The following is a 21,750-nucleotide window of genomic DNA, read 5'->3' as shown; positions in this document are numbered from 1 at the left end:
AGGAGTGGCATGATAAACTAGTTTGGGAACAGAGGCACGAAGAAAGGCACCTGTCAGAAAAATAATCCTGGTAAAGCAATCATGTGTCCTCCGGGTAGGAAACAAATGCCTAAGGGACCATTTGAGTGTATACAGATTGATTTTATAGAATTGCCGAGAGTACACAGCTATAAGTACTGCCTTGTTGCTATTGATCATTTTAGATGGATAGAGGCAATACCAACAGTATATTCTGCAGCAGAAGCAATGGGAGGAATTATATTACAGGAAATAATAGCCCAATTTGGACTCCTGACTATTATTAACTCAGACAATGGGCCACATTTTACCGCTGAAGTAAACGAAGAACAATGCCGGCATCTCCGAATAAGACCACAATTTCACAGCGCCTATCACCCACAGGAATTGTGGAATTGTGGAAAGAACAAATGGAACATTGAAAAATAAGTCGGCCAAGCTCACTGAAGAAATAGGGATAAACTGGTTGAAAGTACTCCCTCTGGCCATTTTTGAAATGAGAATTACACCAGACACTAGCAAAGGACTAACCCTGGAGGAAATATTGTTTGGAAAACCGCTGCGTACACCATGGGTAGCAGATAAAAATGTAGAAGTGTGTCTTGACCTACATGCCCTTAGTGAAAAAAAAGATTAATTATGTACAAGAACGAATGGAAATTCTCAAGACTGCATTCAGAGGTACGTAACACTCAGAGAAAATAGGAGAATAACTTAGAAGGACCCTTACTGAAAATCTAGCCTGGCAATTACATTCTGATAAGAAATTGGAAGCAAAAAACATTGGTACAAAGGTGGAAGGGCCCCTTCCAAGTATTACTCAACACTGAACCAGTGGCCATACAAATGGTGGCCTTATAAAACCGATTAGCTTTAGATTTACATTTGGCAGAAAAAGGGGGAACATGTGCAGTAATAGGATAGGAATGCTGTACTCATATTCCCAGTGCTTCAGAAAATATCACCTATTTAGCAAACCACATCAAAGAAATGATATATGAAGACCAGAAAATAGGAAAAACAATTCCACAATTACAACCCCTGGGACCATCTTGGAGGCCTTTAAAGGGATGGTGGACAAAATTTATCCATCAGTCTATTGGTTGAACTGCTTTTGTGATTCTTTTGATTCATCCTTTCATGCCTTGAAACTAAATTGTTAAAAGTAGTTATCATGAAATGTTAAAATGAGGGAATGTGAAAAATTAAGGGATGGGGACTTCTGCTGTAGTAGGTAGGCCAACAAAGAGTTAATGGTTTAGTAGATTAAGCAGTCCACAGCTGAAAAACATAGGGTGACTGGAATGGGATGGGAGTATTAAATAAGAGATATAGCGTATCTAAAAGCTGCTGGGTTGTAAATCACGGAAACTGCTAAGGACAGAAGTAGTGATGAAGAAAATAAGTAGCAAAAACATTAAATTGCCAAAGGGAAAAAAAAATATGTAAAACTGCAGGTAGGCACCTGCCTAAGGGACTATCTTAGCTGTACAAGGAGCAGTGCAGAGTACAAGTCCCGTTGTTTACTCTTTCTTTGTACCCCTCACTCCTGCTATCGTAATACAATAAAGAAGTGGTTGCATGCTCTTTTGTGCTGCTGTTGTTTGTTTTATTACAGCGCGGGTCAACTTTAACAACACAGCATCTGAACAGTCCTTGGATGCAACCATGTCAAGCAGAACACCCCCATGAAAATAATGGCTCCAATTGAATTTTCATTCTTAATTTGATTAGTTGCCATGTGTGGTGCAACAGGAGTTTGCCAAGAGTGAAAAAAATAACAAATACAGAGGAAATGATGAGATGCTTAATAGTTGAATTGTCAAGGAAACAATCGCCCTCTCTCACTAAAAGTGAGCTTCAAAATTTAATCAAAATAAATCAACGATGAGATTTCGTTACGCTGCAATGGGTCAAGATATCTGGGAAAACTTTATCTGGGTGAACTGTTTTGCCCAGACTCACAAGATCAGGTGTGGAATCTGATGCCCTGAATTCATGTTAGCATTGTGGATCTTTGCTGCTTTGCTGCAGTCATTCTACTCTCCCCAAAGCCACTGAATGGAAAGCAGGAGTTGCTGGATGATGAGGACGACGATGAAGAAGAGGAGGAAGATGAAGAAGAGGAGGAGGAATGTGACGATCCTTGTTGCAACCATGACTGCAACTTCATTGAGTAGCCAAATCTCAAAAGACCTTTTTTGGAGCCAGCACACTGAGGCCACCATGAAGGAGGTACACCCACACATCTACTTTCTAAAGAATCTGAGGAGATTTGATGTTGTTGAATATCAAACTGTGACAGGTGCACTCTGGAAAGTATTGACTCCCATTGTCTCAGGAAAGCTGCTACTGTAGAAAAGTCCCATCGCACCCCACTGATGCTCTCCCCCACCCCACTCCCACCCTCATCAGGACTGAAATTCATATTTGAAAACATGAATTACAAGGTCAGTTTATTTCCTGCTGTGATCGGATGCTTAAATGTGTCCCTCGCTGGCAAATGATAATGCCCTTGCCCTGTTTTATCTGTATTTTTCTCTAAACCTGTACTATGTGTTGGAACCTTCTTTGACTGATTGTGACATTCCCTGAACATTGTTTATTTCTCTATACCAAGGGTGGGGATCCTTTTTAAAAAAAACCGCACACTCCACCTTAAGTAATCCCTATGCCGTAAGTGCTCTGTGATGGGTCTCTTCTTTGGCTTGGCTTCGCAGACGAAAATTTATGGAGGGGTAAATGTCCAAGTCAGCTGCAGACTCGTTTGTGGCTGACAAGTCCGATGCGGGACAGGCAGACACGGTTGCAGCGGTTGCAGGGGGAAATTGGTGGGTTGGGGTTGGGTGTTGGGTTTTTCCTCCTTTGTCTTTTGTCAGTGAGGTGGGCTCTGCGGTCTTCTTCAAAGGAGGTTGCTGTTTAAGGTTGTCGGTGAGTGGGAAGGGAAGGTTGAGAATCACTGCTCTAGACCCAATTTTTTCAGAAATTCTTTGCTTGAGAAAAATTGTCAGTGGTCTATTTCCTTTGGAGTAATGAAACCGTGCACATAACGAGTCAATTAGGTAGGATTAAAACAGTGGTTTTCAAACTTCTTCCTTCCACCCATATACCACCTTAAGCAATCCCTTGCTAATCACATTGGGATTACTTAATGTGGAATGTGAATTTTAAATAAAAGGTTGCCCATCCTGATCTATAACCTACACTGCGTGATTTATTGCAACATTACTCCCGACTCTGTTGTTTATTTATTATTTTTGAGTTGATTGGCCTGAGAAGCATACAAAATGAAGCTTTTTTGGTACATTTGATGATTAAAATCAATGTGCCAAATTCCAGTTCTTCTTCCTGTGCTTGAAGCAAACAGGATTAAATGGTTTAAAGACAATTGCCAGAAGGACTCAGGCCAGACAACATGTCAGGGAAGAGAAATATATGGCATTTTAAGTCTGAGGCCAATGAAGACCTAAAATATTCTCTTACCATGTATGCTAAGTATTTTGAGCATTTACGGTTTTTATTACAGATTTACAACAGCTGTATTTTCTTATTTCAGGATTAAATTGAGGACCTGTGTGATGAGCATAAAGTCTCATTTCCTATCACTCTCTATTCTCCCTAGCCAGATATTGCCTTCCTCAGTCAATACCAGGGCCTGTTACCACTGCGGCATTGATAATATCCTTAGGGCCTCAGATGAACGCTATAATTTACTTTCTAAAAGTCATCATGCAATATTGAACTTTTCCACTCTCCTTGAATTGTGCATTATTTGACAAGCTATTTTATCTATTGCATTGAAAGGAAGTATTTTTTTTTGCAATAATTCCACAAACATTGCTATGTCTTGCCAACCTCTGTTCAATTTTCTCAGCTGGGAGAAAGAGCAGTCTTTCTGAAATGAGGAGAAAATGGCGGGTTGGCAGAAGGAAGAAAACAGCCTGGCGCTGGTACCTCAGGTTTTTAACATCTACCGGAGGACTTGTTTGCCTATCCTGGTACAGCTATCTAGCCATAAGTGAGGAGTCCTTTCTAAGAGGGCCAAATTGTCTGGGATGAGCTGGGAAATCTACCTCGGCAATCATGTGCCAGCTGAACCTGCAGTGCCCACTCATTTCAATAGCAATTCCATACTTGGAGATTCTGAAACAAAGGCAAGTTTGGTTATTTATTTTATTTTACTTATTTTACTTCAATTAAATGTTTTAATATATTTTTCATGTTTTTAATAATTTATATTTAATATACATATAAATATATATACCAGTATATCTCTCTGATATATATAAGCAGCAGCTACGAGGAAAGAGACTCAAAATGACCACGCTGGGGATTTCAATGAGAGTTTTGTTCAAAACCCATGCGTGCCCCTTTAAAGCAGTATGAGCTCCACCCCCTTTGTGGGCGGTGACGTCATAACACTGCCTGAGACGTGCACTCAGTCCAAACCATGAGGCAAGGAGGTCCCCTAATGGTCGATCGTGAATAGTTTTCCTTTGCCCCCAATGTCTAAAGTGAAAGTCTTGCCCGATTGCTGCAGGACTCTGTAGGGGCCTTCATAAGGGCACTGCAGGGGAGTGGTGTGCAAACCTTGCTGGATGAAAATGTACTCGGCTGCGTCCAGTTCCTTTGGCAGGCGGGACGGTCATCATGGTGGGACGGAGGTGGGGGGGGCTAGCAAGGCGAGCTTACTCCGAAGGTCTGCCAATAAGGTCGGATTGTCGGCTGCCGAGTCTGTGTCTGGGCTGAAAAACTCTCCGGGTAGCGACAATGGTGCGCCATAAACCAACTCTGTGGATGATACCTCCAGATCCTTCTTCGGGGCCGTCCTGATGCCGAGCAGAACCCAGGGGCCATTCATCCGCCCAACTCATCGTTCCACTAGGCTGTTGGCTTGAGGGTGATATGCCGTGGTGTAGCTCACCACTTGCGCCCAGAGGGCAGAAGTGAATTGGGCACATCTATCGCTGGTAATGTGCGCTGGGACTCCAGACCTGGCGATCCAGTGAACGAGTATGTTCCTGGTGCACGTCTCGGCGGAAGTGTCTTTCAGTGGCATGGCTTCCGGCCACCTTGTCACTTGGTCGACCACCGTCAACAAGTAGCGGGGGTCCCTGAACACTGGCAGGGGGACAAAATGTCCATTTGTATGTGTGGGAATCTCTTGGCTGCAGATTCGAACTGTTGTATCGGGGCTTTGTGAGATGGTCGACTTTGGAGGTTTGGCACTGCGTGTAGCTCTTCGCCATCTGGGCTACTTGTTTTTTGAGCCCATGCCACACAAAACCTCTGCCACCATCCAAACCGATGTCTTGACTGAGAGGTGGGCCAAGTCATGGACCATGCTGAAAGCCTGCGACCTCCACTGCGGCGGGACTACAGGGCCGGTGGAAACATCGCAGAGCACCATGTCTGGGCTGCCCAGCAACCGAAGGTTCCAAAGTTGGAGTCCTGTAATGGCGGTGTGGAGGCCCTGTGTTTCCACATCCTCCCTCTGGGCCTGCGCTAACTGGGCGTAGTTCAGGCCGGGGGCAAGGATGAGGATGGTGGGCTGTAAAAGTGCATCTGTCACAACATTGTCTTTACCTGCCTGGTGCCAGATGTCGGTGTTGAATTCTGACACCTAGGATAAGTGCCGCTGCTGGCGAGCCGACCAGGGGTCATTTGCCATCGCGAGAGCTTGTGTGAGTGGCTTGTGGTCGGTGAACACGGTGAATGGTCTGCCCTCCAGGAAATATCGGAAATGCCTAATGATCAGGTACAGGGCCAGGAACTCCCTGTCGAAGGCGCTGTATTTTAGTTCCGGAGGAACCTGCTGAAGAAGGTGAGCGGGCACCACTGGCCATTGACCCATTGCTCCAGAACTCCTCCAATGGCCATGGCCGACACGTCCACTGACAGTGCGGTGTGAGCATCGGCCATGGGTGGGCTAATAGAGTGGCGCTCACTAGAGCGCCTTTCATTGCAGCGAAAGCATCCTCCGCCTCTTCTGGCCATATCAGAACTTTGTCCTTCATGGCGATCAGTGTGAATAACAGCCGCATGTTGCGGGCTGCCCCAGGGATGAACTGGTGGTACAAGTTCACCATGCTGACAAACTCCTGCAGGCACTTGAGGGCGGTTGGCTTCGGGAACTGGTGCACAGTTGCAACCTTCTCTGGTGCCAGGGCGGCTCCAGCCGCCGAGATGGTATGGCCCAGGAACTGCAGGGACTGCCTGCTGAACTGTCACTTGGCTACATTGACTGTGAGGCCGAACTCTGCCAGACGGGCAAACGGTGCATGGAGATGGACCTTGTGCTCGTCTCGGTCTCGACTGGCGATGAGGATGTCATTGAGACAGATGAACACAAAGTCCAAGACTCTGCCCACCGCATCCATCAGGCACTGGAAAGTTTGGGCAGCATTTTTTAACCTGAAGGGCATCCACAAGAATTCAAAAAGGCTGAACGGGGTGACGATTGCGGTCTTACTGATGTCATCAGGATAGACCGGGATTTGATGGTAGCCCCGTACCAGTTCGACATTTGAGAACACTTGGGAGCCGTGCAAGTTCGCCGAGGAGTCTTGAATATGCGGGATGGAATATCAGTCCAGCATGGTCACATAGTTAAGGTTATGATAGTCCCCGCAAGGGTGCCAACCCCCTGAAGTCTTGGGGACCATGTGGAGGGGGGAGGCCCAGGGGCTGTCGGATCTATGGATTCCCAGTTCCTGCAGTCGGGAGAGTTCTTCTTTGGCCAGTTGCAGCTTTTCTGGGGGTAATCGTCTGGGTTTGGTGTGAAGCGGGGGGCCCTGGGTTGCGATGTGATGGTAGGGAGTGCATGTTGAGGCATGGCGGCGGTGAACTGTGGCTTCAGGATGGAAGGGAACTCATCGAGGATACTTGTGTATTCGTCCTTGGAGGTGCTGATGGTGGCTATCCCCAGGTTGCTCGCATCTGTGGCATCCAGGCGGATGAATTGAAAGGTGCGGGCATTAATTAACCACTTGCCCTTGATATCCACTAATAGGCTGCGCGTCCAGAGGAAGTCGACCCTCAATAGCGCCGTGCCCACCGAGGACAGCACAAACTTCCAGCGGAACCTGTCCTTTCTGATCTGGATCTGCGCTCTGAAAGTTCCGAAGGTCCTGATGGCGGATCTGTTAGCTGCCCAGAGGGTAGGGCCCTGTGATCGGGTGTGGGTCTCGAGAGCTGTCGGGGGGAGCATGCTCAGCTTCGCTCCAGTATCTACTAGGAACCATCGCCCAGTGGACTTGTCGGTCATGTGCAGGAGGCTATTTACGTGGCCAGCCGCTGCCGAGTCATTTCCCTGAAAGGTACAGGGCTGCCTACACTTGCAGGCTTGAGCCCCCCCAGCGCTGATGATAGAAACACAAGGAGGGGTGGTGCTCTTCCGGCATGCTTTGGGGGGGTGCTTGCGGCCAACTGGGCCCTGGGCAGGTGACCTGGCTGAGGGTGGGCTCGTTCTCCCGGTTGGTCTGCCAGAGAACGTTCGCGCGGGCCGCAACTCACCATGGGTCGGAGAAGTCTTCATCTGCCAGCAGGAGCTGTCTGTCCTCAGGCATCTGCTCGAAGAAGATTTGCTGGAACAGAAAATACGGTTTGTATTCCTCTGCTAATTCCAGCATCTCGTCCATCAGGGCAGACGGGGTTCTGTCTCCCAACCCATCCAGATGTAGGAGCCTGGAGGCGCGCTGACGCTGGGAGAGGCCGAAGGTTCCGAGGAGGAGGTTCTTGAGGGCGGGATATTTACCATCCTCTGGCGGGTTGTGGATGAAGTCATCCACCCTGCTTGTGGTCTCTTCATCGAATACACTCACGACGTGTTAAAACATTGTGGCATCTGAAGAAATGTTTCTGAGGCGAAATTGTGCTTCCATCTGACCGAACCACGTACGTGGGTGATGTGTCCAGAAGGGGGGCAGTTTCACCACGACTATGTTGATCGCTAAGGGATCCACAGTGAGAGGCCAGAAAAATGTCTGGATTTGTTGGGGTCACCAATGTAGCAGGAGCTACGAGGCAAGAGACTCTCAACCACCACGTTGGGGTTTTCAACGGCAGTTTAATTCAAAACCCACGTGCACCCCTTTAAGGGCAGTGTGACCTCCGCCTCCGCGTGTGCGGTGATGTCATCACACTACCTGAGGCGCACGCTCAATTCAAACCATGAGGCAAGGAGGCACCCCGACGGCCCCTTGTATTAGCAGCTGCCCTGCCGGCGAGGCGGTACAAGCGGGGCCGGTTCGCTACGAATATATGTGCCGCCACAATATGAACCAATTTATCAGGAAAGCCTCATCCACAGAGTATGTGGGACATCAGATAATTTTAAATATAATCAGATATATTAATAAGATATCAATCTAGTTTTGGGCAGAGCCAAACCTCCACCTCCATTTTTCAATGCAATAAATTCATAGGATGCTACATGCCTCAACATTCTGCAAGGAAGATTTGGAGGACATATATTCAAAACTTGATATTTTTACTCCATGAGGGAAGGTATAAACATAAAATTTGCAGGCGGTCAGTCTGCTTTCAAAAAATTTACAAGTAACATTTTCCACTGTGCACCTATGATCTGGACCTACCCCGGTGAAACAGGAACTCGGCTCATAAAAGGGAGGGTATTTTCTGCAGGTATGTGAACACCAAGGGCAGTGCAATCAATCTTCCTTGGGAATACTATGCATTTCAGAATATTGTGTCTCCCTTGCCAATGCTGGTCTAAATGAGGAAAGATGATAAGAGCATCTACTACTGCTGTGTACAGTGAACAGCCCGCTGGCTGACCTTTGCAGTGCCTCGTTTAGAGCGGATGTTACTCCTTGGATGCAGGTCTAGTTCCAGAAGATGATATAGATCTCTGACCACGTCTCAGATCAACTCAATGACACTACCTTCGTACATGCTGCCCCATGCTGACAGCTCATGCTGCATTGAATATTAGGGCACTTTCTTGGCTCATGACTTTCCTGGGATGTCCTCTCCTGTGATTTCTGCCACTCCTTCTCAATGTCCATGAGTAATACATGCCCAAATCATTGTTCTGCATTTAATTTCAATCACAGCCAGAAATCTCCCTTTCCAGGCTCTGACAGATATTGGTAAACCCTGCAATTGTTTACTCAGGAAAGTAATATCATTGCCAGCTCATTCGAGCATTTAGGGCCTCACCCACCACATTAAATATTTCTGTGGATGACAGCAACAACAATGTTTTTCTAGTTCCATCTAATCCCTGAAGTTAGCAAAAGTGAGTAGAGCAGGGGGCTAAGAACAGAGCCCTGTAGTGCTCTGCTATTGATGGAGATTGTGGAGGAGACATTCCTACCAATCCATTTATTCAGTTCATGAATTCTCGGTGTATCTCTATATTTCCTCTTTAACAGCGACTCAGAAAGCAAGAAATAATTCTCTCCATTGATGAGGCTCATAAAAGTTCATGTTCGGTAATTTCAAGGGAAGTGGGTGAAGTTTGAGACACCAGCAATAACTGGCATTTTCTTTATAGAAAATATGTGGTGTTGGGATACTCCCTAACTCAGTGGAAACATTTCTTTCTTATTATCTTGACATCAAGCAACACTTTACGCCTTATTCCTCATAACCAAAACTACACTTAGAAAGTACTTTTTTAAAAGATATGGAATATTTAGATATAGATATAAAAAGTTGCAAAAGATGCCACATAAATATAACTTCATTCTTTAAACAATTAAGAGTAAGAGATGCATAGTTACTTGAAAGAAAAAAATATACGTACCAGCTCAACTCTCCCAAATCCTCCAACTCCCAGTGTGTCAATTATGTTAAAGTCACATAACTTCAGGTTTGAAAAGAAGGCAGACTCAGCTTCATATCTAGATTTTGTTAGATGAAAAAATGGAAAGTTTTTAGTTGTGATGAAGCAGCACTTTTTCAGCATTGTACAGGACCACAGAACTTTGAGATCAATCTGCCAGCTGAGGGTCCTTCAGCTGAGGCCTAGATTTTGTTACATAAATTGACCATGTTCTGGACCAAGAAATCCAAAATAGAAATGTTTAAATTCTGCAGCTTCGCCATATCCATCAAGTCAGAGAAATTACTATCACAACTTGTCAAAAAATATCTGGTAATGTGTGTTCTGCTTACGGCTTTCTTTCTCCTTGTTTTGCATTGGCAAGGCTATTTTGTTACAGATTTTAATCATCAATCTTTCGAGGCAAGGAAAAGAAAGTGTTTTAGGTTGCCACAACTCCCTATCTGAGTTATCTCCAAACCATTTCCTCTGTGCAGTTGGCAAAGATTCTCGAGATGGGTGGGTCCAGAATTAGCAAGTCCATAAAAGTCTCTGGCAAGAAATGACGTCCTGTTTTGTACTGGGGAATAATTCTCAGCAGACCCTACAAAGAAGTCTCCGTGGGATTGAAGTTGTTAAGAGATTTCACAAGTTGCTTGAATCTTGCTTATGTAAGTTACAATTTCTGACCACACTGTCAGTGGTTGATGAGTATGAAAGACCATTCTGACCAAAAGGTCATAGATGACATAGAGTCTGAGAAAAATAGAAGAGTGTGTAAAAGCCCCACATACATTAACTAGCATGCATGCAGTTCTAAAATTAACAACATCCAGTGCGCCCTGCTATGAGGAGAAACATTTGATGATATGCACATTGGAGAGGCAACTGGTCGCTAAAAAAAGAGTTGACCACATGAACACATAATTGGCCTTTAGCCAACTTCATAGAGTAGTTCAATTTGAGAGCCCTATTTCAGTCTCACATTGTGAACAAAAAGGATGATATTTTATTCATATTCCGCAGTCATCTTAATTTAATAACTCTTTCATATTGCATACATTATAATTACATTGAAAAAGCTTATTGACCATATAATTCACACACCTTTCATGAACTCAGAGGCAGGAGGCACTAGGGTCATCAGTCACAAATGGACTGCAACCACAATTAAACGATATTTTTGCATCCTTCTCAATCTGAATGCTGCTTTTGATGTGATGTCCAGTTTGAGTCAAACGTGCCCAACCAACAACATTAATACAATCTCTTGGATCCATTCTTTTCAATCCAGGCATCAGCATTAAAAAAAATCACCCGTGATGACCTCTCCTCCCTCCTGGATTGATGACCCTCGTGTCTCCCTGGAACTCACACTGGCTCAACATTTTGCTCAGATGCTCATTAGAATCATTAAGGACATTAAAACCCTCAAGAACATAGGGTTATGTAGAGGACAGGAGTTAAATCTGTATGTCAGAAGGTCAGAAAACTGATGTGCCCCAACCTCTTCCAGATTTAGTACCAGGCAGTGGACTGGGAAACCTCCTTGGGAGAATTGTACTGCCAACATAAAAATAGTTATCATTCATTAAGAGTGAATGTGTTTGCAGTCTTCCAGTTTAACTCCAGGCATAGCAATTTCATGAGTTCACTGAGACATGAAATTAAAACTGTGGCATGAGTGGAACTGGAAGGCAGCAAAGGAAGTGAGACCTAATGGATCAATACTGAGACCACATATTAGCTGCCTTGAGCGACACTGTGCAAAACTTTCTTTTTCACAGGAGTTGGATTGGTTTGTGGAAAGTTTCGAAGACATTGTCTAAACGTTATCACGTTTGCTGTTCAATCTCAGCACTTTTGGACCAGTCGATATTGTGATGCGCTATCGAGCAGAAAAGCAGACACAAGACATAAAGTCTGTTCAACAGGCTTTATTCCACACAAACTTCCACAGAGCTGGTTGTGAGAGTAGCTGTGCCTCGAGGGGCCGGATGTAGCTTATATACCGGAGGGTGATTGGCAGCCGACTGGTTAGGGATTGGTCTATTCAGGTCAGCTGATTGACAGCCTGCCAGGTGTTGCCTTGTCCTCCAGTACTCTTGCTGCAGGTTGCACAGGTGGCCTCCTGCAGTCGGCTAGTGGTGTATCACCACAGATATACTACCTGCAGTTGGCAGATCTCTGCAAGGGTGGTGATGTATACTCTACCCATTCAGAGGAAGAGCATTCTGGGCAACTACAGGTGTGGACTTACCTGCGGTTGCAGCCAAATGAGGAGCATATAGGAGGTCCTACTTGCTCCCAGTATCAGAAGACAAGCTTGTTTCCTGACCATGTCTGGTTCAACTTCCAAACATGTGCATTTACCAGTATTATCTGCACATAGCAGCTTGAAAGGCTGACCTTGGTTTATGAGTGCAGCTGATGAATTATTTCCTGTTTGTCCTGCAGATGAGCTGCATTCTAATTGGAAGCGTATGGGAGATGAGGCACAGCAACGTGGGTAACATTGTTTTGGGTGATGTCACAGCCTTACTTGATACTAGTCCACACAGAGATTTGCAGTGGACCATTTGGATAAGATCACGACTTGCATGATATTATGTAGCAGGTAGAACTTGCAAATGAATTTCTATGGAGAATGTTCCAGGGCCTCCCTTGATCAAAGTAATGAGTAGCTTTGGGGAAGCCGGAAAAAAAAGCAAATGTGCAGGATTTAATGCTGCTCTCAGCATTTCTTTCATAGTCAATGAACACCGAACCATTCTCTGGTCACTGGGAAGAAGTAGTAAAAAAGGAACCTGGCTATGCCTTCCTTTACAGCCAATAGTAGGGAGGCCATTGCTATATTTATCTCCTTTCTTGAACCTGGTCAGAATTGGCACCTCTCACATCTCCTTGCTTGTCCTCCTCTTCCAAGGGATGAGAGGTGAGGCTATAAATTTGTAACTTCAATTTATTTTCTGAAAAGATCTAGAACTCCCAATTGCTTTCTTGTTTTTGTTGATTTTCCTTCTTGCTTTTTTTCGCCAATGGCAACCATACCTTCAGCTACTCTAGAATTTCCTCTCCAATCCTGTCCTCCCTGCTTTTCTTCCCTCCGTTAAAGACAATCCTTAAAACTTGATGTTTCATTTTTTGTCTAATTATTGACAATTGAATGATTAATGTGTCTAGTGTCTCAGTGTCACACCTTGTATTTTTTAACTTTCCTAAGAAATACCCCATGATCGATTTAATCTGTTAATACAAGCTGTTGTTTCTTTCGAATGGGAGACCTGATCTGATGTATCATGGCACAATTGCTCATATTTATCATAAATAATGTTTTATCATTTCTTTGAAATTGTTCAAAGTAGCTGGCTACATTTTCCTCAAATGTCTGAAATGTAAGCCTGAACATTTACTGTTAAACTGTTCCTCTTGAATGGGATTTGAGGACTTTCACTCCTGCAGAATCAACTGTGGAAGTCGTGACTTCAGTAACAGATTTAGAATATCTATTTGCTCCATCTTTGGGCCCACCTTGAAGACCAGGTCTACCTTGCTGAAATTCCCCAGTATTGATGCTGAGCTCCCCAACTTTCTGAGGCAATGGATTAGGAAAGGAGGGGAATTGCTTTAATTAAATCAGGGCTTGACTCATGATTTTCTCTATTTCTGCATTTTAGGCTGCTTTTGTGGTTATTATTTAAAAAAATCTTATTGATAAATTACTTTTTAGTCGTTTCCTAATACCAAAGGTATATAAAAACCCTGATGCCTTTAAATCCAGGTGCAGGTTTAGAGTTTGTAGGTTCTGGAATCTTATTGTGTTTTTTTTTGGGAGGACGGCTTCTCTAGACCCTTGCTATCACTTAATCAAAACTGCTGAAGTCCAGACACCATTCTTGTCAGAAGTGTGGGTCCTTCCTGTCTCCACTGGATATATTCAGGTGTGGGATAAAGGGGGCAGGACGGCTGGATAGGAGCCAAGATGTTGTCCATGAAATTTCTTTCCTTTATAATTGCTTGAGAAAACCGATCAACTCATACACAGGCAGAAAATTCATAAAATGCCAAAGAATGCTTTCAATTTCTTGCTTCAATAGCTAAACATCCTGCATTTTTTTTTTGCTTGAAGTTTAACTGAGATTTTAACCCCATGCTTATTCACACTTATTGCTCAGGTAGCTCCGTGGTGCTTAAATCTAATTTTATAATTAAGGTTTCCCCCCAAATAGTCAACACCAATCCAATTAGAGGTACAAATATGCCAGGAAATTGCTGTCAGCTGTGGGCCAAATAAAGTTGCTGCAGTAGGAGATTTGAACTTTACAAATATTGACTGGGAAAGCCATCGTGCAAGGTGTTTAGATGGGGGAGAATTTGTCAAATGTGTTCAGGAATGTTTTCTCTGGCAATATATAGAGGGTCTTACAAGGAAGAGGGCTACGACTGATCAAGTTTTAGGAAATTGGGAAGAACAAATTATTGGATTAGCCTTTGGGGACCAACAATCATTGTTTTATTAGCTTTAATGTAGTTTTGGAGAAAGGACAGGACCATGAGATAAAAATTGGAAATGACTTTGAAGGTATAAGAGAAAAAGAGGCTTCTATATTTAGAATAGGTTCTTTGAAGGCAGAAGGGCATGAGAAAAAAAGAATGTTTTTAAAAGTGTGTTGACAAGAGCCCAGGATATTCATGGAAAGACGAGTCTTGTAGAGGTAGCCTAGCCAAGATTGGTTGATGAGGGGAATTCAGGTTTTGGTCAAAAGGAAGGAGGCATGGGGCAGGTTCAAGCAGCTGGGACCAAGGGTGCATCTGGAGGAGTTTCAGGAACTGAGGAATAAGCTAAAAAAGGAATTCAGGGGTGCAAAAAGGGGATAGACATACCTTTGGCAGATAACGCTGAGGATAATCCCAAGAGATATTATAGGTACATTAAAGGAAAAAGAGAAATAAATGGAACCCCTCAAGAATTGATACAGTTTTGTGGAGCTATGGGAGATGGACAAGGTCTTCAATTAATACCTCCTGTTTTTACTGCGGAGACGACATGAGGATTGAGGCAGTCATCAGTGGTACCTTTAAGAGCAGTTAGTGTTACAGTTGAGGAGGTGCTGAAGGTTTTGATAAATGAAATTGACAAATCTCCTGGGCCTGATCAGTTATATCCAAGGAAACTGTGGGAAGCTACAAAGGAAATTACAAGTACCCTGGGCATTAATTACATGAGGTTCTAGAAGACTGATGGGCGGTAAATGTTGTGCTTCTATACAAGAACTACAGGACATTGAGGCTAACATCTTTGGTTGGTATATGTATAAAACACAACGCTGCAGAAACTCAGCATGTCAAACAGTGTCCTTTATATAGCAAAGATAAAAATACATAATCAACGTTTTGGCTTCATCAAAGTATGGAAAAATGTTAGCAGGTGTCTGAATAAAAAGGTAAGGGGGGCGTGTGGCTGCAAAGGCAGGAGATAATAGGTGGAGAAGGGAGGGAGGGGCAAACAGCAAGCAAGAGGAAGAGGGTTTGTAAAGTTCTGGAGGGTATTTTGACGGAGAAGGTATACATACATTTATTTGGATGGACAAAGGCTGATCAGGGATAGTCAGTATGGTTTTGTAAGTGAGAGGTTGTTGGATGAGGGGAGAGATGTAGATGTGGTATACATAGATTTCAGCAAGGCATTTGATAAAATAGGCTGCTCTGGAAAGCGAGATTGCATGGGATCCAAGGTCAGATTAAAGAGTGTATAGAAAATTGGCCTCATGGAAGAAAGCAGAGGGTTAAGAGAGAGAAGGTTGTTCCTCAGACTGGGAGCTTGTGACTAGTGATGTGCCAGTAGAGTTTGTCATCAATTTCAATTATTTAGATGAAATCATACATAGGGTGATAAGCATGTTTATGGATGATACTAAAGTGACTGGTATTGTAGATAGCGAAGACAGTTGCCAAAGATTGCGGCAGGTTCTTGATCAGTTGGGCAGGTGGGCAGAGGAATGATTATGGAATTTAATACAGAGAAATTTGAGGTGCTGCATTTTTGGAGGTTTAACTTGGATGGGACCTACACAGTCAATGATAGGGATCTGGGAAGCGTTGTAGTGCTAAAATACAGGTACACAGTGCCTTGAAAGTGGTGTCACAGGTAGATAGAAGGGTCAAAAGGGCTCTTGGCACATTGGCTTTCATCAGTCAGAGTATTGAGTATAGAAATTGCAGTTGAATAAAATGTTGGTGAAGCCTCAATTGCAATATTAGGTTCAGTTTTGGTCACCATACTACACGAAAGATTTTGTCAAGCTGATGAGGGTGCAGAGAGAATTCACAAGGATATTGCAAGGACTCGGGGGCCTGAGCTAGAGGGAGAGGTAGAGCAGGCGAGCACTGGAGGATGAGGGGTGATCTCACAGCGGTATACAAACTCTCCTATTCTCGCTCCCCTGCCCCTCGGCTCACAGGGCTCTCGTTCTCACTCCCCGGCCCCTCGGCTCACGGGGCTCCTGTTCTTACTCCCCAGCCCATTTGTCCATGAACTACTCTTTGCAGATGATGCCGCTTTAGTTGCCCATTCAGAGCCAGCTCTCCAGCGTTTGACGTCCTATTTTGCGGAAACTGCCAAAATGTTTGGCCTGGAAGTCAGCCTGAAGAAAACTGAGGTCCTCCATCAACCAGCTCCCCACCATGACTACCAGCCCCCCACATCTCCATCGGGCACACAAAACACTAAACGGTCAACCAGTTTACCTACCTCGGCTGCATCATTTCATCTGATGCAAGGATCGACAACGAGAAAGACAACAGACTCGCCAAGGCAAATAGCGCCTTTGGAAGACTACACAAAAGAATCTGGAAAAACAACAACCTAAAGAAACACAAAGATCAGCGTGTACAGAGCCGTTGTCATACCCACGCTCCTGTTCAGCTCCAAATCATGGGTCCTCTACCTGCATCACCTACGGCTCCTAGAATGATTCCATCAGCGCTGTCTCCGCTCCATTCTCAACATTCATTGGAGTGACTTCATCATCAACATTGAAGTACTCGAGCTGGCAGAGTCTGCAAACATCGAATCCACGCTGCTGAAGACCCAACTGCGCTGGGTAGGTCACGTCTCCAGAATGGAGGACCATCGCCTTCCCAAGATCGCATTATATGGTGAGCTCTCCACTGGCCACCGAGACAGAGGTGCACCAAAGAAGAGGTACAAGGACTGCTTAAAGAAATCTCTTGGTGCCTGCCACATTGACCACCGGCAGTGGGCTGATATCGCCTCCATCCGTGCATCTTGGCGCCTCACAGTTCGGCGGGCAGCAACCTCCTTTGAAGAAGACCGCAGAGCCCACCTCACTGACAAAAGAGGAAAAACCCAACACCCAACCTCAACCAATCAATTTTCCCCTGCAACCACTGCAACCGTGCCTGCCTGTCCCGCATCGGACTTGTCAGTCACCAACGAGCCTGCAGCAGACGTGAACATACCCCTCCATAAATCTTCGTCCGTGAAGCCAAGCCAAAGAAGAAGAAGATACAAACTCTTGAGAGGAATAGATCAGGTGAACACCAAGTGTCTTTTGCCAGAGCAGGGAACATAGGTTTAAGGTTGTGAGGAGGGAGAGATTTAACAGGAACCTGAGGGGTAATATTTTTGCATGGGGGAGGTGGGGGCATGGAATGGGCTGCCGCAGGAGGTGGTTGAGGCACATACTATTGCAATGTTTCAATTGGATGGATTCATGGATAGGATGGGTTGAGAAGAATATGGGCCAAATAAAGGCAGGTGGGTCTAGAGTGGGTGGGAGAAATTTGTTAGTGTAGGAAAGTTGGGCCAAGGGATGTAGTTACATGCTTTATGATTCTAAGACTCTGTAATGTCAGTCTCTCCCATATATCTCAGGAAATCATAGATTATGACACAACAGGCAATTTTACTGCTGATTTATTCTTTTACCTATCATTGCAGAGAAGACCATTCGGACCCTTGTGTAAGACCACAGCACCACCCACCCTCCCTATTCCTTTTTTTGAATATTTTATTTAAAATCAACACATATAAAATGATAAAAAGCAGATATATGTTACAAATGATTGATTGAATACATATTGAACTATATAAAAGGAGAAAAAAAAGGAAAGAAAAAAGCTACAAAAAGAAAACCCCTCTAAAACCACCCTCCCCGACCTACCCCCATTAAAACTATACTAAACTAAACATTCATTCATTCATTGGAGCGCTTTCATCCCTAACGTCGAAGTACTCGAGTTGGCAGAGGTCGACAGCATTGAGTCCACGCTGCTGAAGATCCAGCTGCGCTGGGTGGGTCACGTCTCCAGAATGGAGGACCATCGCCTTCCCAAGATTGTGTTATATGGCGAGCTCTCCACTGGCCACCGTGACAGAGGTGCACCAAAGAAAAGGTACAAGGACTGCCTAAAGAAATCTCTTGGTGCCTGCCACATTGACCACCGCCAGTGGGCTGATATCGCCTCAAACCGTGCATCTTGGCGCCTCACAGTTCGGCGGGCAGCAACCTCCTTTGAAGAAGACCGCAGAGCCCACCTCACTGACAAAAGGCAAAGGAGGAAAAACCCAACACCCAACCACAACCAACCAATTTTCCCCTGCAACCGCTGCAACCGTGTCTGCCTGTCCCGCATCGGACTTGTCAGCCACAAACGAGCCTGCAGCTGACGTGGACATTTACGCCCTCCATAAATCTTCGTCTGCGAAGCCAAGCCAAAGAAAGAAACTAAAAAAAGCTAAATTGCTAAAATATTATATAAAAAAAGATAAAAGATATATATTAAATTAGATTGCTTTAGGAAACACTCCAAGATCCCAATAACATTTCACAAAGGAACATAATTTATTTGGGGAAGCCTTCACTGGCCTCAAAGGATTCAAAGGATCCTGCAGGTGCAGCAGGTTATTAAGAAGGCAAATGGAATGTTGGCCTTCATCGCTAGAGGAATTGAATTCAGGAGTAGGGAGGTAATGTTGCAACTGTATAAGGTACTGGTGAAACCGCACCTAGAGTACTGTGTCCAGTTCTGGTCTCCATATTTGAGGAAGGATATTCTGGCTTTGGAGACGGTCCAGAGGAGGTTTACTAGGTTGATCCCTTGGATGAATGGGTTGACTTATGATGAAAGATTAAATCATCTAGGATTGTATTTGCTCGAGTTCAGAAGAATGAGAGGAGATCGTATAGAAACATATAGGATTATGAAGGGTATGGATAGGATAGATGTAGGAAGGTTTTTTGAGCTGGCCGGGGAAACTAAAACGAGAGGACACAGTCTCAAGATTCAGGGGAGTAGATTTAGGACAGAGATGAGGAAAAATAGTTTTTCCCAGAGAGTAGTGAATATTTGGAATTCTCTAACCAGGGAAGTGGTTGAGGTTTCCTAATTAAACATATTTAAAATTCGGTTAGATAAATTTTTACATGATAGAGGAATTAGGGGATATGGGGAGAAGGCAGGTAGGTGGAGTTAGGTCATAAATTAGATCAGCCATGATCGTATTGAATGGCGGAGCAGGCTCGATGGGCCATTTTTGGCCTACTCCTGTTCCTACTTCCTATGTTCCTATGTTCCTATTTATAAATTCAAACCTAATATTTGAACATACAGACTCCAAATCTGTAAAAATATAAAATATTTACCTCTCAAATTATACGTAATTTTTTTCTAATGGAATACAACTTTGAATCTCTGTTTGCCAGTAAGAGACATTTGATTTCCAAGTAACTGCAATGCATTTCCTTGATATCCCCAGAGTTAATTTAACAAATTTCAATTGAAAATCTGATAAAGATAATTTAGGAGTTCTATTTTCAAAATTCCCCATCAAAAATAATTCAGAATTCAACAGAAAAACACCAGTAACCTGTTGCAAAAACTTTACTTACAGAAATCAAAAAGGTTTAACTTTTGAACAAGACCACGTAGAATGAAGAAAAGTTTCTGTATCTTCATCACATCTAAAACATTGATCCAATATATCCAATTTCCATTTATTCAATTTTTGAGGGGTAGGATATAATTAATTTAAACAATTATATTGAAGTAATCTATATCTTACATTAGTTGTATTAGGACACAACATCTTGACATTGATTTTTCCAAATTTGTTGATCTATGTTAAATCATGTTCCCATCTTTCCTTTGGCCTAAATAAACCTAATTTAGATGTTTTCTCTTGTAATTTCACATCTGCTCTAATGAAATAAACTTCTTAACAATTCCATCAGTAATCAATTGTTCTAATTCCGTACAGTCCTTTAAAACCATTTTCTCTCAAATAAGCTTTCAATTGAAAATAACAAAATAGAGTTTTACATGGAATGTTTATCTGATTCTCAACTGATCAAATAACATCAATCTACCACCCTCATAACAATCTCTTATTATACAAATTCCTTTACTATACTTAAGGATTATCTTTTGAAAACATTATGAGATTTAACTAATGGGGCATCCCTGTCAATAGTCATTAACCTTGTTTCCCATTTGTAAATAAACTCTTCAGCTATATCCTCACCAATTTTATTTAATTCAGTTCCCACCCATGATGGTTTAATATTTCCAAATATGGAAGCTTTAAAATAAAATTAGGAAGTTGTAACCCATCTTGTTCATATTTCCATATTAATTTTTCTATCAATATTCTCGCCATCTTAACTTTCCAAAGAAATTTTCCAACGTTTATTTATTTCCTGAAAAAAAAAATTGTGGTCTAGAAATTGGCAAAGTCTGAAACAAGAATTGAATTCTTGGAAAGATATTCATCTTAATACATCTTAAGCACATGGCTGTGTGGAAAAATGTTGTTGTAACTCCACCAACCAGCTTACAGATGACACCACCATTGTGGGCTGAATCTCAAGCAACAATAAGACAGATTACAGGAAGGAGATGGAGAGTTTAATGGCATGATGTCAGGACCATTACCTCTACCTTGACGTCAGTAAACTGAAGAAGCTGATCATCAACTTCAGGAAATGGTGTTCTGGTTTGTGTCGATGGTGCTGAGGTGGAGATGGTCGGTCAACTGCTTGAGTACTTAGGTGTAAACATTACCAACAAAGAGTCCTGCTCCAACCAGAAAGCATGCCAACAACTTTAATGACTCTAATCAATTTTTATAAATGCACCATGGAAAATATCCTGCCCGGATGCATCATAGCTCGGTTTGTGAACTGCTCTCCCCAAGATCGTATGAAACTGCAGGGTTGAGAAGGCAGCTCAGGCCATCATACAGACCAACTTTCCTTTCACATCTTCACTTTCCATTGCCTCAGAAAGTCCAAAATATTAAAAGACTCACCCCAGCCCAGACACTCTCTTTCCCCTCCTTCCAAAGAACCATGAGTTTGAAAACATGCACTACCAGATTCAAGGACAGTTCCTTCCCCGCTGTTACCAGACTATTCAACAGTCCTCTCGTTGGTGACGTGATGCTGCCCTTTCAGTGTTTTAACTGATCTTTTTTCTCTGTAACTCTGCACTGTTGTTTTAGCTTGCACAACCTCTGGCACTTATGCATTACGTTATGTTTGAACACCATGCAAAACAGTGTTTCATTGTATCTCAGTACATGTGGCAATTCAATTCAATTCCACTCAACATTGGTCTAAGCAGAACAACCCCGTCAGTTCCATACACTTTCCTCATTTATGATACCTTGTGAAATATTTGAATTGTCCAGTCTTTATTTTGTACTCCAGAATATATAGAATGTGGAATAATTCAGCACAGAATGAGGCCTTGCACGCCCAATGTGGTACCAACCAATAGAAACTGACTCCATATCAATGCAACCCTTTCCTCCCTCATAGCCCATAACCTTTCAGTTTTCTTACATCCATGTGCCTAAGGATAATTTCAATATTCCTTCTGAATCAGCCTCTTACACCAGCACCCACTACACTCTGTGT

At 43.5% G+C, this 21,750-nt stretch overlaps 1 protein-coding gene across 3 annotated transcripts in view; it reads right to left on the bottom strand.

The window, feature by feature from the left end:
- The window catches only part of LOC138744465 (cGMP-dependent protein kinase 1-like), a 592,254-nt gene that overhangs the window by 43,013 nt on the left and 527,491 nt on the right, over positions 1–21,750 (bottom strand). For all 3 annotated transcript variants that reach the window (XM_069900680.1, XM_069900681.1, XM_069900682.1), the window contains exon 10: positions 9,791–9,887. In XM_069900680.1, the coding sequence (XP_069756781.1) occupies positions 9,791–9,887 (97 nt within the window). The remainder of the gene's footprint in view (positions 1–9,790; positions 9,888–21,750) is intronic.

The sequence above is a fragment of the Narcine bancroftii genome, chromosome 10 (genome assembly GCF_036971445.1).
Source record: "Narcine bancroftii isolate sNarBan1 chromosome 10, sNarBan1.hap1, whole genome shotgun sequence".
NCBI lineage: Eukaryota > Metazoa > Chordata > Chondrichthyes > Torpediniformes > Narcinidae > Narcine > Narcine bancroftii.
Note: the sequence above shows the minus strand (reverse complement) of the source record. Positions and strands in the feature narration are given on the sequence as shown.